General features: G+C 41.5%; 2 protein-coding genes across 12 annotated transcripts in view; one reads left to right on the top strand and one right to left on the bottom strand.

Moving 5' to 3' along the window:
- MYO9B (myosin IXB) overlaps positions 1 to 12,489 on the bottom strand; it is a 40,897-nt gene extending 28,408 nt beyond the window's left edge. For all 11 annotated transcript variants that reach the window (XM_071727978.1, XM_071727971.1, XM_071727973.1 and 8 more), the window contains exons 1-2: positions 12,412 to 12,489; positions 2,827 to 3,720 (exon numbers count right to left, since the gene is read on the bottom strand). In XM_071727978.1, the coding sequence (XP_071584079.1) occupies positions 2,827 to 3,663 (837 nt within the window). In that variant the 5' untranslated portion in view covers positions 3,664 to 3,720; positions 12,412 to 12,489. The remainder of the gene's footprint in view (positions 1 to 2,826; positions 3,721 to 12,411) is intronic.
- A 695-nt stretch (positions 12,490 to 13,184) lies between these two features.
- On the top strand, positions 13,185 to 20,374 carry HAUS8 (HAUS augmin like complex subunit 8). Its single transcript, XM_071727984.1, has 10 exons — positions 13,185 to 13,352; positions 13,455 to 13,507; positions 13,810 to 13,906; positions 15,239 to 15,352; positions 15,760 to 15,842; positions 16,460 to 16,528; positions 17,028 to 17,186; positions 17,938 to 18,079; positions 19,120 to 19,261; positions 19,543 to 20,374. The coding sequence occupies exons 1-10, from the start codon at positions 13,289 to 13,291 to the stop codon at positions 19,661 to 19,663; spliced, it is 1,044 nt and encodes a 347-aa protein (XP_071584085.1). The 5' UTR covers positions 13,185 to 13,288; the 3' UTR covers positions 19,664 to 20,374.
- Positions 20,375 to 20,746: the final 372 nt, after the last annotated feature.

Below are 20,746 nucleotides of genomic sequence, written 5' to 3'. Positions count from 1 at the left end.
AAAGCTGCCAGCAGTGCCAAACATAATCCAAAGTACTGCAAGTTACCTCTGCTTATTAAATCCCCAACATAGAACCTTATAAACAGCTCAGCCTCTGGTGCAGAGATTGGGCAAGAAGCAGAGGATCAGACTAACCCATGACCAGTGCTCCTTTCACTGGCACATGTGACAGCAGCTGTGCTGGTGCCATGCTTAATCTGTAAGTGCACTGCCTCAGTATCATGTATTTCATTTCACTAAGTATGTGATGATAGAATTATAAACCATCTCTGCAAGATGCTAACACTGCTCACCTCCCTGTGCTAGAAATGTTTAAATCCTTCAGCTTCTACAAAAGGTCAGCCTATGAAGACACATTTTACTTAGGTGACAGGAATATAAGAGGTCACTAAAAAGGGGAAGTTCTGAGCCAAAATGCAACCAACTTCTACATCATAAAAGTCAGGGAAACAGCCTTCAGTCAAGAGTACATTTTGCATTTTTAGGAGGACTCAAAATAAAACAGCACATTCTCAAATAGTTTAGACATGGTACAAAACTGTTCCTGAAAAAAAAAAAAACCAACAAACAAACCCTGAAACACCCATTTGAGAAAGATTCCCTTTTACCACTGCTTCAGTTCCCCTAAGTAAAAACCCAAATGAGTCACCAGGGTTGGATTTAGAAGTGACCAACTCCCAATAGAAGAGTCTGTAACCAGTTTAACTTCCACAAAGCACAGTAAGCTCTCCCTGCATTCCTCTCTAAGACCAAGACCCGACTTGGTTTGTTGTGGTGGTTTTTTTTAAAATGATGCTTAGTGACTGGAATTGAACAAGAACATCCATAGAGGGAAACACAGAAGTTTCACTGTCCACCAAATGTGCTCCACAATACCCAAAGTAGGATGGTTTTATTTCACTTCTCTACAATCTAAACCTACCATAGCATCACTTTGATGTGAGCTGGAGTTACATGAAGAGAGAAGTATGTTTCCACCACCTTAGAGTTGTGCCAAAATAAGAGCTGCTCCCATGATCTGTATCAGTGGGGAAAAATCTCAGTGCAAGCCTGAAGAAGCTGCAGTACTTATGCCAACAAATCTTACTGTAGAAAAATCACAAATGTCTCTCCCTGAACATTCCCACACAGCATTTACCTGTGACTCCATAACTATTTTAGTTTGAATCGAGGGATAAAGTGCATTTCTCATTTGATGGACAAACCACAAGATTTTACATCTTCACCTGGTTTCACACAGCTGTATCATGTCCAGCAGATTAGGGTCTGAAACAGTTAATTCTATCAAAGGCAGAAAGATCATCTGATCAAACAGTGCTTTCCACAGTGACCCCTTCCTGTTTTCTGTTTAGAACTGCAAACTTCAGCTCCAGCAACCAACAAACCTCAAACAATTTTACTTCTTCTTTCAAGCAGCAGAAAGCAAGGCAAGAAAGAACTTACATATATTCCTCATTCTTTACAAAAAAAATTTTCAAATCACACTTAAAAATGTAACAGATTCTAAACCTCAGCTTCACTACTTTTTCACATCTTACTTAAATGTTTAAAAAAGCAATTTAAAAAGACTAAACTATTACTACATTTGAGAATTTTTTAACCTAAAAAATTACAATGGCTGTGTCAAAAGTTCCTTGCTGTTGATGATGTTATTGGTGAGCATTACAGCCATCCAAATTTTCAGTTTCTTCTCTGAGATGAGAGGAAAACAGGAGTCTGAAATTTAAAAGATCAGTTTGTCCTGCCATTATCTCATGCAAGACCAGCAGTACCCCCTCCCTCTCCCCTGTCTAGTTTTGCTTTCTGTCGGAAACACTGTAGTAATTAAAAGCCAAAACCAACTGACACTTTCTCCCCAGCTAACAATATTGCTCTCTTCAAAACAAACAATTGTAGAAAGGAAATAACTCCCTCAAAAAATGAGCTCATAAAATGCCGCAGGACATGCTTACACACAGAGCCATGATTACACTGAGCAGTTACTGTTTCAGAGGAACAATCTTTTTCTGAAAACATCTACTCACGATTTGATTCAAATGCATAAAAACTTTAAGGTGGAAAACATAGGTAACCTCTGCCCCAAAATATTAGTGGTGGAAAGTTAAGTCAATGAAAAGCAACAGGAAGTCGGCTGAACAGAAGGAAGAATTAAGGAAAATCAATTAGAAGCAGTTGAGCAACAGCCAAACACCAACACAGCCCAGGGATATTTAAAACCTCAACCAAGTCATAGAATCATAGAATCTTAGGGGTTGGAAGGGACCTGGAAAGATCATCTAGTCCAACCCCCCCTGCCAGAGCAGGGCCCCCTAGAGTACATCGCCTAGGAACGTGTCCAGGTGGGTTTTGAATGTCTCCAGTGAAGGAGACTCCACAACCCCCCTGGGCAGCCTGTTCCAGGGCTCCGTCACCCTTACAGTAAAAAAATTTTTTCTGATATTTAACTTGAACCTCCTATGCTCCAATTTACACCCATTACCCCTTGTCCTATCACTGGTCACCACTGAGAAAAGCCTAACTCCATCTCCCTGACACTCACCCCTTACATATTTGAAAACATTGATGAGGTCACCCCTCAGTCTCCTTTTCTCCAAACTAAAGAGACCCAGCTCCCTCAGCCTTTCCTCATAAGGGAGATGTTCCACTCCCTTAATCATCTCAGTAGCTCTGCGCTGGACTCTTTCAAGCACTTCCCTGTCCTTCTTGAACTGAGGGGCCCAGAACTGGACACAATACTCCAATAGGTGACTCTCAAAAGTAGCATTCAACAGCAGTTACTTGAAGTTTTCAAGAAAGCATTTTCACAGAATTTTAGCATGACTTTACCTCCAGAACTGGTCCAGCTCCCAGAATAGTTCTCTCCACACCACTTGCGTACCCTTTCTGGCTCAGTGCTGTGAGGCAGTGAATTAAGAAGTTTGTGCTTTGAGTTTTCCCAGACCCACTTTCACCTGAGATAACTATGCACTGATTTATATGTTTTTTAAGCATTGTGTGATAAGCCACATCAGCAATGGCAAAAATATGAGGCTCCAACTTCCCAAGCTGATGATTCTCATACATCTTGACATACTTAGGATTATAAATGGGCAGGAACTTGAAGGGGTTAATTGCAATCAGAATACTTCCTGCATAGGTGTAGATTTTGTGTTTTAGAAAACGGCACTTGAGATTCTCTAGGAGTGTTGTCTCTGTTAAGTTGGGGAGATTGCATAAATCATCAAAGTCCTCCTGATGCCAGGGAAGAAAACCCCTTTCAACCAACCGCCGAGCATCCGTCTCCTTGGAAAACAACTGCATCTGGAGATATTTGATGGTCCCATCAGTGTTCCTTTCTTGCAAAAGAAAATAGTACCCATCCTTTTGTGGATGCTCATCCTGAGCACGGCGAGGCCAAAGTAAAACCCTGTGAACAGGAGAATCATTTATATCAAGTACCCATTCTTCACCACCTGTTTCTTTCACCTCCACGAGCACGTAATGTTTTGAGACATCCAAGTTTAATATATTAATCACATCCTTGATGACATCTGAAGATGTACTGTCCTTGGTTGCTGTCACTTTGCAGCAGGGAGCACTTTCTGTTGAGAGCTGGGGATAAATATGAAGATTATAGGCTGCCTTTGCATGGCAAACTGCACTGTCAGCATCTTTTAAACTCATTCTGTCCCCAAATGGGCTTCAGTCTTCCACTCCTGCTTAATATGCAGTGCCCATTGTCTAAAAGAAAAAAAAAAAAAAAGTCAGGTGTTAAAAAATGTGCACAAGAGGTATTAGGGCAAGGTGTTATTTCTGGAGGACGAGAATAAAGTTATTAAATAGTGAAATTATTAAAGAACAAATGTACTATTTATGCATACAATTGATATTATTTTAAGCAGTCTGATGAGCCTGCCCCTTGGACTGGGAATTCCATCCCTTCCTCCCTGCTATGGCAGCACAGGCATTCATACAGCCACAAAGCAAACTGAACTGGGAGAACTGTTCAAATTAAAACTTCCTCGTTTCCCCAGGTTGGTTTTAACCCAGAAAACTGTCTGGCTACACATTTATCCATCCTCCCACATCAACCCTCCCTTAAAGCTGCACAAGCAACTTGATGTTAGATTTCTTCTTAAATCACCATGAGAGCTTAGAGCAGCCATGATCAGTGGCAAAATGAGCAGCAGGTAGCTGCAGGGAGGAAGATGGCTCTGACACCAAGATCCATGTGTTATCTTCACTTTCCCCAAATGGCCTCTCCTCATGAAAGGTACAAGACAGGAACAGTATTCACCACAACCAACTTTAAGGAAGCAGTGCCCATAGCTGACCAATGCAGGTACTGCTGTCAGCTCCTTCAAACCCTGCACACACCATAGTGACTTGTTTAACAGGCATCATTTACCCAGACAAGAGGCTGGTAATTTCACTTGAGTGAACCACATCCTTGCCACACAAAGGTTTGCATGTGCTTTTTATCTCCCATTTCAGGAAACAATGTAAAATTAAGTCTTGTTGCTACTACTTTTCAGGTCAGCCAACAAGATCCCAAATAACCCACTCCATTCACAAGCTTTATACCCAACACATCAACCCTTTCCTCACTAGGTCACAGGAACCTCTTGGATGAATCTCCAAAAAGCATTCACTGTGATTATTTTTATCTCCTTTCATCCCTGACACAGGCCAGCAACCTAACTTCAACCTAACATTAACCTCATAGAAGCCAACTTCCTCCTCAAGGCCAAGTTAAAAATTTCTAGACTTAGTAACATCCTGTGCCTTTGCCAGTGATTTTTCTCTCAATTGCAGTTCAGTACAGCCAGATCATCAGCACTAGGGTTGCTTATATTGCTTTAGTTCAACAGTTTATTAGCTTATCCATGGTAGTAAAAGGAGAAGGATAATGACTACTTGGTTTGAACAGTGTAAAACTTCATATCTGGAATATCAGCTCAGTTTTTGTTTCAAGAACAAAGTGTTCTAATTATGCACTGACATGCTGAATACATAAAAAGAAGCAGAGAAATGGCAATGAAGTTCCTTTTTGACACTGAACTTGCATAAGGGCACAGAGAGCAATCATCTCAAATGAAAATGAGTGGAGCTGGAAGCATTTAGTTGCCACTTCCACTGCAAATAATGAATCACTTTACAGAAACCCATGACACAGTTCTGCCTCATGAAGAGCTCAGAGTCCAGAATTCTGCTTTAAAGGAACTCTGAATACTAAAGAGTACAGAAGATATTTGTTATGCAAGCTGGGTTATTTTTAATGACCAGTCATCAAAAGAAAGGCTGAGCAAGCCAGAGACAGCAAGACAGACCAAAGCACATCTCTAGTCAAGCTCTGTGATCCCCCCAAGAATGGGATTTTTCCCAATTCAATTTAATTCTTCATTCATTAAGGAGAGTTTATTCCAAGAACTTGGTCATACAGAAGGATGGACCAGTGAGTTCAAGGTCCCTTCTCAATTTCCTCTAATTACCACTGAACAGTGGCTACCTTTGAAGTAATTATGCAAGTGTAAAGCACTCTTCATCTGCAGAAGCTCAAACACCTTAAAATATAGAATCTACAGCTGCTCACAGGGAAGATGAATCCAGAGCACAAGCCACAAAAAAAAAAAAAAAAAAAAAGAACAAGAGTGACCATTTTTCTCTTAAGATAACCAGCCAGTTCAAGGGAGGCAGTCTTGTGTAGACTTCCTTCCCCCCCCTCAACATGTTGTTTCCGACACACAGTCTGGAGTCACAGAGGAAGTCCCCTCAGTAAGTATTTTCACCAAAAAATGGCACCCTAAGAAACACAGCACCAACTTTTTGGCCACAAGAATGGCTGAACCCAGCTATTCTGGGCCATACACACATTTCCTAACCTCACATCAGCTACCAAGAGCTGTCTGGTACATTGCTCAAGACTCCCAAAGCACACTTTCCAAAGAGGAAACCAGAAACCAGGTCTCTTCTACCAGTGAAAACCCCAGAGCAAGTAAAGTGGCAATGTGACAGCTGGTAGTGTCTTCTCAGGGGTGTGTGACTGCAAAACTAGAAAGAGAAAAACCTCTTGCCCTGAAGAAGAGAGATTTCTGGCACAGCAACCCCATGCAGTGCTACAGGCTGGGCACAGAGTGGCTGAGAGCAGCCAGGCAGAGAGGGACCTGGGAGTCTGGATTGCCAGGAAGCTGAAGAGGAGCCAGCAGTGTGCCCAGGTGGCCAAGAAGGCCAATGGCATCCTGGCCTGTATCAGGAACAGCGTGGCCAGCAGGTCCAGGGAAGGGATTCTGCCCCTGTGCTCAGCCCTGGGGAGGCCACAGCTTGAGTCCTGGGTCCAGTTCTGGGCCCCTCAGCTCAGGAAGGAGATTGAGGTGCTGGAGCAGGTCCAGAGAAGAGCAAGGAGGCTGTGAAGGGATCCAGCAGAATTCCTGTGAGGAAGGGTTGAGGGAGCTGGGGGTGTTGAGGCTGGAGAAGAGGAGGCTCAGGGGAGACCTCATCACTCTCTCCAACTCCCTGAAAGGAGGTTGGAGCCAGGGGGGGGTTGGGCTCTTTTCCCAGGCAACTCTCAGCAAGACAAGAGGGCACAAGAGGTCTCAAGTTGTGCCAGGGGAGGTTTAGGTTGGACATTAGAAAGAATTTCTTTAGGGAGAGGGTGCTCAGCCATTGGAATGGGCTGCCCAGGGAAGGGGTGGATTCTCCATCCCTGGAGATATTTCCAAAGAGCCTGGATGTGGCACTCAGTGCCATGGGCTGGGAACCACGGGGGGAGTGGAGCAAGGGTTGGACTTGATGAGCTCTGAGGTCCCTTCCAACCCAGCCAATTCTATGATATTACCCTTGTATTCCAAAGGCACGTGACTAATACTGCATTTAAAATATATCTGAAATTCAATTAAACAGCTGAGATAAGAACAGCAACAACAGATCTGTTAAAAAATGCCCTCTGACAGCAAAAATACTCTGGAAGCTTTGCCTGTGAGAAACACAGAGTGGACTCTGGTATCAGTTTAAGTCCTTCCATGGGTAATTAGAGTTTGGTAACAATCAGGAATCTGGAAGACAAAGCTGTAACACAAGTCAGTCAGTGGCTGGAATTCAAAGCTTGACAAATTCAGGCTAACATAGGACAAAAATGTCATCAGAAAGCCACCCCATACTACAAAACTTTGACATTAACCATGAGGCCTGACTGCTGCAGTTCTTTCTAGAAAATCAGCCAATCCCCAGACACAGATGTGCCTCTTCATTAGAAGAGTTAACTGGGTACCACCCTCCCATTTATGTCAAGAATACTCTGAACAGCTGATAAGAATTCCTTCTAATGTTATTACCTCTAATTTAGAAAACGTTTAAGCATTTGACATATTTATTCTATGTAATTTGGCTTATCAAGGAAACACAAGCCTGAATTCAGGTGCAGAGAATACTGGAAGAAAAAGGAGAAATAAAAGAGTAGAAGGTAATAATGAAACTGTAAAGGTCAGCATGCAAAACAGCAAGCTCAGGAAAACAACAGCCTCTTGAGCTGTTTCTGCAGAAGGAAATTCTGCAAAGTTACCTCAATTTCTTCAAATATACTTTCTTAAAAGAAGCTCCTTTCCAATGCACAGAGGGAAAAAACCAAAGCTGTGTTAGAAAATTTAGTAAGTGAGAGGCAGAAGCTGGACTAGGTGCACATCCACTGATTTTAGACTTCAGACTCCTTCCTGTTTTCCTTAAAATGTTTTACTTTTCACAAGCCTTTTGTGGCAGCAGTGTTCATCTTCCCAACACTTGCCATTTTTTTATTAAGTACAGTCAGCAGCATCTACAAAACAAACTTATTTTTCACCATAGTCCTGTTTTACATATACAAACACAAGAGTTAGGGAAGCTGGGCAAGAAAAAAAAGTCAAAAAAAGTTAGACATGAAATTTTTTTATTCTAACATTTTGTTCCAAACATTAGAGTGTATTAATTCTGTGGGCATGAGTAGAGCAACAGCTGCAAAGGATTAGTGTGTTAAAGGATATGGTGATATATGATTTGCACCCTTGTGACAGTGGTTTCATTGTGCCAGTGTAACAGACACAATTTAATGGTATTTATTTCAAGTCAGACTGAAGAGGACTAAATCTGAAACAGTGCTAAACAAATTTAAGTATAAAGGTACTAGTCATAGGACAACTTGACTCAACTACTCTTAAAGGATAATTCCAACAGGTCTAGAAAAATGAAAGCAAGCCTAACCAATCTAAAATACCAATGTATTGAGGTATGTTTCTTCTACCAATGTGTATGCTACACAATTTACCAACCTGTAATTTCTACTGTTTGCTCAGTGTTCACAGAAATAGCAAACAAAAAAATCCAATTCTATAATGGTAATTTTGATGGTATTTCCTAAGTGTTTTCCAATCATCACTAAATCAATTAATTTTTTAATATCCATTAAAGCCAACATTGTCCACAGATCAAAGTAGTAAAATTCTAGAAGAGAGCTTTGCCCCACTCTGCACAGAGTATCTGTTTAGTTTAAATAAGGCCATAATTTGAAGCCACATTTTTAGTCAATGAATCATAGCAAAGCTAAAAAGGGAAAGCTACCATTACAGCAAAATTGTTGAGGATGAACTTTATAATATTCCAGTTCTTCACATTTTCATGTACACTTCCACTGCTGCATTCCTCAAGTGGAAAAATTCAAGCTTCTCCCACTGCTCATAAAATAATTCTCAACAGAGAAATAGAAGCTTCACCTCTAATATTCTGGAGTACCAGAACTGCCAATGACCATCCCCAAAAGAAACCCCACTCTCTGTTCAAACTGAAAACATACAGCAATTTCAAAAATATTCACCTATCCTTGTATTACACAGCAATTAATTTCCAAAAAGGCAATAGGCTACAGAGACACCCTAAAATTTCCACAATGAACTGTGCATTACTGGTAGGGCAAATGCCTCAATCCTTGCCTCACCTCATGTCAAAAGGACCAAGAGCACAATCAAATTGAAGATTTTGTTCCAGTACTCCAGACTTCTGCAGAATCCCTGAAAACTGCTTAGCATCCTGGTAACACCTTGAATATTTTTCTTGGTCATAAAAAATTCTGCTGGACTAAACAACTTGCTTTCCTTTAACTAAAAGCCCTTGGACTTTTCTGCTCCCAAAAGCAGTAGTTCTTCACGGGGTATGCAAATTCACAACGCATTTGCTACTTACTCTTTGAAATCACCTCCAGAAGTTGCTGCCATAGGCTGCCTAACAAAGGAGAAGCTGGACTGCAACACAAGTAATGCAACAGAACACAGGAAAAAGGCAAAGCAATTACCCTCATTACAGGCAGTTCCTCCTCAAGTTACCTACTGCCTACAGCCCTTGAGACCCTGATCCCAATCTGTGCCCTCAAAGCACTTAGGATGGACCTCTACTTCCTTTTAATGACTCAAATGCCCAATTCAACCTCAAGACCAGGACACCTTATCAGGCTTGCAGTGACATTAGAGGCCTCCAGCATGTTATTACCTTGCAGAAAGAGTGATGTCAGAGGGACAGATGAATGCTGGAGAATGATTCAGAGGAAATGAAAATGTGGCTCTGCTGAGAAAATAAAGAATGAAGGCAAAACAACCCAGAGTCTTTCACACCAGGAACATCAGCCAAATGAAACTTGGAGAAAATTCTACCACCTTTTGTAGTTTTCTTAATCTTCTCCTTAATAGCATTACAGCTGTACACAACAGCAATAAAAACTCCACTGGGCTAATACTGCACTTACACTGATAAAAAAAATTTTCTTAAACTTTATTCTGGGTGAACTAGAAGGGACAAAAAAAAAAAGGGGGAGGGCTCAGCAACAGGACATGTATTTGTCAAAAATACCTTTAAAAACATTTTTGTTGTTGTCAGTTTTTAAAGGAAGAACATATTTTTGTAGGATCTGCATTGAGTTTCATTTGGTAATCAGATACAAACAAGACAATAAAGCCAAGATAAGAGGAACTCTACAAGCCATGCTTAAGTCACTCGATACATCCAGAAAACATGATATACTGGAGACAAAACCTCTGAACTTTTATTTTCTGTCACAACAACACTCCCAGCCTTTTCAGAAGACATCTCATCCTTTAAAATAGCCACCTACTGAGAAAAATAAATCCTTATCAACATGTTAGGGTGAACTTCTTGACATTAGAGTAAGTATGTCTTGTTTCTTGGAAATGTGATTAATAAACACCTTCAGCCTCCAAATTCACAAAAAGGTACTGAAGCACAGACTTTCTCTTGACTCAAAATTTTTCTCTCCTAGCCTTGATGACTGAGATAGCTAGCACTGTTGCATCTCTTAGGAATTTTTCCTTTTTAAAAGCCTAAGACATGTGAATGATGGTATTTGACCACCTAGCTAAGGAAAAGCCCCATTTAGCACAGAAACACTGAAGTACGTGCATATGAGTCAAACAGTTATTCACAGAGAGGATTATTCAAGAGGTCTGATGTTTGAATCATTATTTTTCAGAAAATTCAGTCTGTACAAAGCATTACTTTCCTGGTGAACCTCACTTCAATTTTTCACCAGCTGCATTTACTCTAAATTATTTAGTTCTATAAATGTTTTAGGTTCCACTGAAAAACACAACCCTGTGAGTCTTCCTGCTCTGAGTAGACTCTGCACTTGGACAGCTGAACCCTCACCTCACAAACTACAACATTCAGCTACCAGAAAAGCTTTTTGTTAAGACAAATGTTCAAGCATAGAGACACACACAAAAAACTCCAACAACACCAAACAGTTCTACAAAAACTGTTCCATCATAGAAATGCAGTAACTCCTGAGCTTTATGCTAATAAGTAAATGCTAACAATTAAGAAATCATTACATGCACCATTCTGAAAAGCTGAGGCACTGTTATTGGACTTTAAACCCAGTGAAGAACCTTGTTGTTAGTTCAAAACCAAAAAATAATCAAGATTAATTCTTTTTAAAAAGAGCCCCAAATGAATCTTGAAGCAGCTATGATTCTACATAGCACTAAAAGTTCCCTACATTGCTTCTCCAACATCAAACGGATTTGTTCCTGAAAAGATTCCAAGTTAAAGACACCAAAGGCTTACTAAAACTTGATGGGTGTGACACTAACACACTAAACCAGAATGTAAGGTTGCCTCACACAGCTCCTTTAGGGCAAGTTCTTCACTTACATATTCCAGCCAACAGACCTGAAATCAGAGAGCTTCTAATTACCCATGACAAACTCTTATTTGCAAACACCGAGGCAGACACACCGATACCAACCCACCTCTAGGAGTGATGTGGGAGGATGCTGATGACATCTTTAAAAGGCTAATTGCCTTTGCCAGAGGCCTGAGATCATCTCCAGACCTTTGCTACACTGCCACCCATTTCCAGAGGGTGAAATCAAAGAATACTGAACTCATTAGCAACCAAAGTACTTCTCACTTTTCACATACAGGATTTGCAAATAAAGCTAGTCAAGAATTTTGCCAAAATACTTACAGAGTAATAGAAAACAAGGCTAAAAATTAGACTGGGAAGTCATCTTGCATTAAGATCACACAACTACATGGTCACAGGAGTCAGGAAGCACGACAGTACTTTGCTACTTTTCATCTACAAAGACGAACAAAAAGACGTTTCCAGCTTGCAAAAGTTTAACCTTACAGAGATTGCAAAACCAAACTTACCAAAAAGACACAACTACCAAGATACCAACAGACAGAGGCACACATCCAGCAGGCAACGATGGTCACCCTGATAAAGCACCAACTCAACACAGCAGCAGTACTGATACTGCCAAGAGTTACCCCAAACCAAAACAAAGAAACAAAAGAACCCAGAGAGTTCTAACAAGTTTTTTGAAAGATGCTGAGCTACTCGTAGGAGAGTTTACATACTGTTCACTCCGAGAGCTACAGACACCGTGTGAAAAAGCAGAAGTCTGAGGGGCTGGGAGAGCAGTAAGAAGATGGAAGTGCCCCCCACACATCGGCTGAGAGCTGGGGGCTTCCGAGGGGCGGTATCACCCTTCCTTTGGGCCACCTTCAGCTTTTGGGTCACATCAGACACAAAAAGAGAGGGCACCAAACCCCGCTGCCACCCCACTCAGAAGCCCAGGCACCCAGCACAGGGCAAGCCCGTTCCTCCCCGAGCAGCTTCACCGCCCCGAGGGAGGGACGGCTCCCGGCCTCCAGGCTCCTGAGGGACACACGGAACCCCACGCCTTGCTCCGCACCCCCCGAGCCTCCCAACCACACCGACCCCTGCGGAGAGACCCCCGTCCCTCTGAGGCGGTGTCCGCACAGAGTTCGGTCGCCTATAGAAGAGGAGGAAAAGAAGGAAGGACCCACAGAGAACGAACTCCAACTAGAGGGAGCGGCAGGGGGGAAGGGGTAAAGGGGGCGACAGGGTCGCGTTTGGCCGCCGTTTACCTCAGCCAGTGGGTGAAGCGCTGGCGCCCTGCACCGCCGCCTACCACAGGCCCCGCTCGCCACTTCCGGGTATTGGGGCGGGGGGGGGGGGGGGAATAGGGCGGCGCCCATTCAGCACCGCGCGCCCAGGGCGCGTGCGCCGCTCCCGCAGCGGCTCAGTGAGGGGCGGGAGGCGCGAAGCCCCCGGGCTGGGCTGCGGTTGTGGTCACCTCGGTTGAAGCTGACGCTCCCGTTACGGCTCGGGGGTCGGGTGCTTTTAGAGGCAGCGAGAAGCGAGAGGGGGTGGGTTCCTGTCAGAAGGAAAGAACCCAGCGCAGCCTCTACGAGCTTCACCTCACGGTGCTGTGAGGGCTCCTGCTGTGGGGGTGGCGGTGCCGGTGCTCGCTTCTCTAGCGATTCGTTTTTGTATTGAATTGTTTTTTGTTTTTTTTTTTTAATTTAGTTTTGAATATTGAGGCAGACTATCCCTCCCATAGCGTTCTTGACGTTTACCAGCTGAAGCTGTCGGCAGTGGTCACCTCCCACCCAGGGGCTTGGGGAAACAATCCTTGGAGTTTGTAGGTGTTGCCAGGCTCTCATTTCTCGTTTTATCCCGGTGCCGAGGGGAGCGGGGACCCCTCGGGCGGCACAGCCCGGGTGGGTGACATCCCCCCCGCTGGGGAGAGCCCCGGGGGAGCCCCGGGGTGTACTGGCTTACGTTGGACCTCCGAGCCGCCAGGGGGCGCGCTGTCCCGCCGGCACTGAAGGGCGGGGGCGGTGCTGCGCTTGCGCTGCCGTTCAAAGGGATGGCGGCTGAGGCGGCGGGAGACTGAGGTGTCTGTGAGGGGTCGGTGTTTCTCGTCGCCCGCTGCCGTTGTCGCATCCTTCTCTTTACAGTATGTCCGGGCTGTCGAGCGGTCCCGATGCTACGGTGGTGGGCCGAGATGTGCCTCGGCGGAAAGGTACCTGTGGGGTGAAGGGGGAGCCGGCTCCCGCTGAGGAAGCGCGGTGAGGCGGGAAGTGCGGTGGCGGGCCCGGCTGAGCTCTGTGTGCTCCTTCTTCAGGAGGAAGAGTCGTGAAGTCTCGTTACCTGCAGAACAATAAGGACGCCACGAATGTAATTTTTAACCCTTCGCTTCTGGGCTCAGGGGCGGCTTGGCAAAGGATGGAAATTGTGTGAGGGGGGTGTGGCAACGAGACCCAAACAAGAAATGACTCTGTTGGGGTAATGAGGGAGTCGTGGTGTGTTACTTTGTGGAGACTGGAATGGGAATTTAAGGCTGTACTAAGGTGACTTGCAAAGCACCAAAACGCCTTGGGGTTATAGTTGTTTATTGTCCCTGTTCAAGCTGCAGGGACAATATATTTCTGGTGACAGCTGCTGCTTGTGTTCCATCTATGCTGTTTCTTGATTGTCAGGTTCATCCAGTGAATTCCTTTTCAACGTCTACTGTTAAACCATCTTCTGCAACTAAACAAAGACCAGTTCTTCAGCAGAGCTGTAAAACTCCTGCTGGTAAGTTTTACCAGAAGAAAGCTTTCCTTTTGTGCATTTTTATTACCAATGTATGAACGCTTCACAAATCTAAAATGGTGTTATGAGAGGGTTTTACTTGCATCACTGCCAGTTATTTTCTGCATACAAAGTGTGATAGATGATGTTAATGAATTTGTATTCCTAGCCAGTAAATTCAGAATTAAACTAAGAAGAAAGTGAATATGGACAAAGCAATTGAGACCTATAATTTTCCACAAAACCAGTGTAAGCAACACAAGGCCTTAACGAGACGAACTTCTGTCTCGGCGCTAATTGAAGCGTGGGTCTTGTTCTTAAAACAAGGCCCTGCCAAGGCTAAGAAGGCACCAAAAGAATGTGAACATCTGCAAAGAGACAACAGAAAAATGCCACAACCTGCAGATAAGAGAAAAATTATGGCCAGGGTCTCATTTTGCTCTGTAACAAAGGTTCAAGTTTGAGGAAGACTTCTTACTTCATCCAAAGACCCCCTAATGACCCCCGATATCTCCCCAAGAGAGGACTCCACCCAGACTCTGCCTATCATGAATATTGTAATAACATGATGTAATCCCTATGAATATACATGTAAACCCACCCCTTTTTAATATTCATAGAATTGTAATCAATATAAGGTAATTCTAGAGTTTTAGAAGGGTGTGAGTGGAGCAGAGACTCCCCATGCACCCAGCACTGTTTTGCTCACTGCAATTTCAATTTCATTAATTAATTAAACCATTAACAGAGTATAAAGTCTTGGTCATTTTTAACAAAAGGGAATTAAGAAATCTGATGTGAGATTAAGGGGTGTAAACTGGAGTGCACTGAATTCTTGTGGGGGTATTCTGATAGAAAACTAATCTGGAATTCAGTCACTGGGTTGTCTGAAAAAGTGTATCTCTTCCCTTCTCCACAAGGCTTTGAACTGCTTTTTTTGCTGTGCCCTCACCATTCCCCTCCTTTTTTAATTTAATCTTTTTAATAAATGCAGTATAAATAGTTGAAACTGCCTGTCTGCAAACCAGCCCTTTTTTTTTGTTTTTTTTTGTAAGAATTGCAGAAGAATTTTCCTTTAAAACCTTAACTTGAAAACCCTGAGGAAATAACATTATTGCCTTTTGCATCCAAGTGTTGTTGACTTCTGAAATGTTTAAGAGGGTAACATTCTGAACTAACTTATCTCTGGGTAACTTAGGGAATATCCAAATGATGTATGTAAAGCAAATGTGTAAAAGCTTCTGGAAAGCTACCACATTAGTGAAAACGTGTGATTGTGAACCTGTAAAGAATCTGTTCTAATTCTTTTAGTTTGATAACAGCTTCTTTCTACAGACACTGCCTCTGGCTTATTAAGTCACCATAATTTTGAGAAAGATGACTTGCAGTCCACTTTATTAGATGGAGATAAAGTTGGTCGACCAGACCTTGATCTTTCAGCTATTAATGGTAAGCTCTCACTCATCCTCAGTTCCGTGTGAAATTATTTTTAATGTTTGTGCTGTAACTTGATGGCAAATAATCCTTCTGTTCTTCTGTATTCCCAGAAGGGTTTTGTTAAATAAGGAATGTTATTTCCAGTGTCTTTAGGCAGAGGTTTTCAGACCTCCGAGGTTTGTTCCTGTAACAGATGGAGTGTCATTAACAGCTCTTCTGAAACTTCTGTCACAGCTCTCTGTAGTGGTCACTTAGAGCTAAATGCTTTTGTGATCTGCTCTTCTCATGTGCCAGAAATAGAGCACAAGTCATCTTTGCTGTTACACACAGTAATTTTGAAATTATCTTTGCCTTTGGAGAACCTGGTGCTATGTTGACCCACCCTAGCAGAAAGCAGTAACTTTTCTCTTGTGGTACAGATAAAATTGATCCCCAGAAGGCTCCTGATTCAAACTCTGATTCCAAAAATGCTTCAAAGACACTTATAGACTCCGAAGAGGTGGTGAGTTCACTGCTTTCCTTTGCTAGGCTTTTTACATTTGAAATGTGTGCAGTTAAGATTTTCTGTTTGTCTTTTATCTTGACCAAAACTTTTTGGAACTGAGCTGATCTAAAGCCTTCTAGCAAAAGTCAGAGGGTAAGTCCCTTCTGCTGCTAGCAATGTTTGTTTGTCAGATGTCTCAACAACAACCAAAGCTTTTCTTCCATTTCCTGATGTAAAAAATCTGCTCCAATTGTAGCATCTCCTCAAATTTATTTTTTGTATTTCTGTCCATACTTTTTAGTTGTGCTACATCATCTTTAGCTATTTTCTGAAACATTTAGCTCAGAAAACTAACAATGATTAGAAGTGGCTTTTTTAAGAGTCTCATTCAATGTCACACTGAAATTTCAAGTTCTCTACTAATTTTACTAAAATCTGTTGAAAGTGTTTTAAGCAATGCTGGAATACAGACATGTATTTAATTGTTTAAAAACCCAAACTGTTTTCATCAGGCTGACTCATGATGATTATGGTGATTCTTGCCCAAACTGGAACTTCAGTAATTTATCTGAACATTGGAAAAATAATTATTTAAATACCAAAAGTGATATGCTCTACTCTTTTGTTTTCTGAAGGAAAATTCTGATTCTCAGATGGGAGAGCTGGAATCTGAGACAATGCTTTTAACTTACCTCAGAATAAAGGTGAGAGCCAATTAAGTATTTGGTGTTTCTAATAGAAGGACTCTGTATTGAGGAATTGTTTAGTTCCTTGCCTATGCTTTCTGATGTGTAGAAGTTGGGTTTTTGTGACTTTATGAGCTTATGTGCCTGGCTTTGAATATTCAGTGAATTCAGTGCCAGTTCATTAAGCTGCTGCTGGTTCCTTGTGAAGCAGGGTTATGTAAAACTGAGTGAGTGTGTGGAGTTCAAGGCTGTGGCAGTGACTTTGTTCTTTGTTCACTTGGAGCTGTAAAGGTCTATTTTTCCTTTGCAAAAGGAATATTAGCAAAAATATATAATATTATTGCAAAAAATATTAGCAGGGGTGGAGAAAGAAGGTGGAGGGGGCTTCAACACTACACTCTCTGTTTCAGTAATTGAAGCTCTGACCTTGTCTGAGGCTTCCATTTGTTCCTTCAGAGTATTTTAATTGTTTAAATGTAGTGTTACTTTAGTTGTGATTTTTTTTTTGATGTAATAGGCAGAAAACAATCTTGCTATGCTGGAGAAAAAAGCAGAGGAACACTTGCTTAAGTTGTGTGAAGAAAAGAAGAGACAACAGAGGAAGCTCTACAAGTTGAAGCGTGAAATTCTGCTCAGAGAGAGAGACCAGAAACTTGATGAAGCATTAGACAAACAGGTAGGACTTTGTACAGTTTGTACTTTCGACTGATGAAGTAGTGAGAAGATTTCTCTGGCTCAGTGGCCATCTGAGGTACAGTTTTAAGTTTTCTTAAAATAAAGATCTTCTTCCTCTTGTGGCATGTAATGCTCTTTAGTAACCTAAGCAAACACTTTTGTCACTTTTTTGCTGTCTCTTGTGGATAGGCAGGAAGGAGAAGTTGGAGCTGTTGGGCAAAGTTGCTGCACAGGAGAGAAGTGTCTTAAACCATGTGAACATCCTGCAGTTCCACTTAGAGCTAGAGCTGGGGTGCTGGTGGACATCTTTTTTTGCCTTATTTTAGTCTGTTAGACATCAGTAGTTCTGGCCTGGTTGTAAGAAGGAAGGTTTCTAATGAATAATTAGTTTTTTGAGTGATTGGTTTCTCAAAACTGCAGCTGTGTTTGCTTTTAGCAAATATGCATTACAAAAATCAAACAAGATTTTTTTGTCTTTTGGAGAATACATTGTTAACTATCAAAGTACCAAATATAAAGCACTTTGACTGCTACATCCTCTGAGGAAACTGGTATTGACCTAGGCATTTTGAAGTGGCAGAAGAAAACCTATTAACCAGCACAAAAGGAATATCACAGCACAAACTTCTTGAATTCTCTGTCAAGGAGCATTTCAGGTTGGGATTTGGGCTTAGAAATTATTTTTCTGTAACAAGCCAAATCTGTACTGATAAAATGGCTGCTTTTGAAGAAGTGTTGGTTGTCTTTTTCAGATGGAAGTACTTTCTCCCCTTGTTCATGTTTGTGAACAGTTTAAAGAGCAATATAAAAGCTTTGCACATTCCCTGGATGACACTAGACATGAATTACCCACGGAGAATATGCACATAGAAGGAGACATGCTGGCATATTTGGGTATGAATATTTGATTAATAAACTTTCAGAAATAGTGGGGTGTGGTATGTTAAATTTCTTACATTGTTATTGCTGGATTTCAGTGGCCACTGGAGGGAACTGTGTGTGCTCTGGGAGCTTGATTGAACACCAGGCTGCAGCATTAGTCACATGTTTTGCTATGAATAATTTTCATCTCTTAACCACTAAACTGCACTTGAACAAGTTTTTTATCTTGCAGCAGGAAAAAAATTAACTTTCTAATCTAGGACAGTGATCATGTGCACTTCCTTTAGCAAGTATTTTATATATTTCAATTGAATTCATGGCATTACTCCTCCTTTCTTGTTCCTAATGGGTAGATACTTGTGTACCCAGGAGTTGTAGAAATGCTGTGATCTCTTCTTGTTCCAGTCTTTGAGAGGAAATCACCTGGGCAGACTTGGCTCACATTTCCTGTAGAACCAGAGCTTAAATGTATTGTGTGATGTCCTAAAGCAGAGAATATTTGTTTAATAAGTTAGTGCTGGTGCTTTGTATTGAAGTCTGGACCAAAAGCTACATTTTTCAACTGCTGGTCTGCAAGAAACAAGATTCTTAAACCATTTAGAATATTCTTGCTTGCACTTCCAAACAAATGGAAAAGTTTTATTGAAAAACAAAAGATTCTTGTCAGGTCTTGAAAGGAACAGAGAAGTAAGGAAGGAAAGGACTAGTTAAATTTTGTGTTGGGGGCACATGCCAATAGAAATATATGTAACTGATTAGGGAAGTCTGGATGTTTAAAACTTGTTTTTTCTCTTGCATTTATATCTTGTAAAAATATTTGACATACTCTAAATGAGAACCTGATTAGAAATGTTAAGAGCCTGTTGCTGGTGTTAGTCCCAATAGCTAAAAATAATTTGGCTTTCCCAGTCTTGTTATGGTGTGTTTGTGAAAGCTGATCAAATGGTAGCTTCACCTCTCCCTGTAATTACTCCTGCTAGTAAGTAATCTTGTATTAACTGCTGTCACTGCATGCATTTATAATAATACCTTTAACATCTTATATTGTGTAGATGAGCTGCAGAAGGAGTTAACTGTCACACAAGAACTTCTGACAGAACTAATGCCAAGCTACTCAGAAAAAAGTGCAAAAGCGTCCAGTCTGCTTAAAGAGCTCAAAGAAGTGTCTCAGGAACTGGATAAAGAGCTTCAAAGGTATTTAAAACACTCTGGTGAAAAGACTTGTTGGCTAAATACTCAGAGAAAAATCTGTAGATCTTGCTAGAATATATCAAAAATGTATTTTGGAGGAGAGTTAATTGAGAGGATAGTAGCACTTAGTTTAATTCTCTGTGTATTCCTGTCCCTACCTTATCTACAGAAAAAATAAAGATTTTTGGGGAGGTTTTGTTTGTGCATTCTAAGTGAACTACTTCAGAGTCAAGCAGAAGTTGTTAATCCTGCAGAGTAACTGTTTTATCTTGCTTTTGTTCCAGGAGTTTCACACAAGTACAGAAGCTGTCATTTGAAGTTAGTAAAGAAGTTTCTCTGCACAACCAAAGAATATGTGAAGAGAATCATGGACTAGATGTTGTGAAACACTGGTACTTCGACTAAATTTGTGTCTTGTTTTACTAATGGGTGGGCACAAGATCAACACCAGCAGGCTTGTTAACTTTTTACTTATTCTAGGAACACATAACACCAGGATATGAAACCAGCAGTGTTTATGCTTACTAATTTAAGAAATGGAGCATGAATCTGTGTGCTGTACCAGGAGACAATTTTTTTTCTTTTTTTTTTTTTTGTAACATGAATTTGTGGCACTTTTTTCATCACTTTCTCAATCACAGTAGTGAAAGGTAGATCATAAGGAATGTTATTTTTAGCAAATACAACCTCAGTATTCTTAAAGTACTTGGTTTAGTTTCTTAGAACTGGCTTCAAGTGCACTGATGTGCATCTCTTCCCAAAGCAGTGTTCCTTAGAGGGCTACACATCAGAATATAGGTGTGGAATTGTGTAGGTGCTGATCTCATCAGGGATTTGAAGGAGTGTAAAGAGTGACCACTGGTCACTCAGTGAGGAATTTTTAATTGTCCCTTATTGTTGGATTTGCTGAAAGAAAAAGCTATGTGGGTAGCAAGTAGTGAAGCTGACGACTGGAAAGAGCCTGATCACTTGTAGCAAGTGAAAAGTTTTGGTAATTTGTTGCCTAATTACAAACAAATTATTAAAATCCTAAATGTTTTTTTTGTTAACCTGACATCTTCTCTTTAGGAACTTTATTTATTTTTTGTTTATAATAAAGACTGTGCTGTATCAATAGCCTTCATGTCTGAATATCTCCACTGATCTCCTGGAGAAGCTTTTGTTTCCATCTGGGCTTACCTAGAGCTAATATTCCAGAACATGTGCAGTGATGGACTGACAGGCACTACCCAGTCCCAGTGGCAAGCCAGAAAGTACTGACACCCAAAATGCTGAGGTCAGAAGAGTGTGAATGTGGAGAGAAACCTCAAACTTAACTACTGAGTAAGTGCCTGAGAAATGTGGCAGGTTTTTCCAGTGTTATCTCAAAGACATGCAGTATCCTGTATTTTTCACTCTTTCTGTGATGGTGTTATTTTAAGGTATTCATCTGTTATTTCTTATTTAAAGATGTTTAGATGACCTGTGTGTGCTGCCCCTGTGTGTGCT

This window comes from Heliangelus exortis, chromosome 28 (assembly GCF_036169615.1).
Source record: "Heliangelus exortis chromosome 28, bHelExo1.hap1, whole genome shotgun sequence".
Taxonomy (NCBI): Eukaryota; Metazoa; Chordata; class Aves; order Apodiformes; family Trochilidae; genus Heliangelus; species Heliangelus exortis.
Note: the sequence above shows the minus strand (reverse complement) of the source record. Positions and strands in the feature narration are given on the sequence as shown.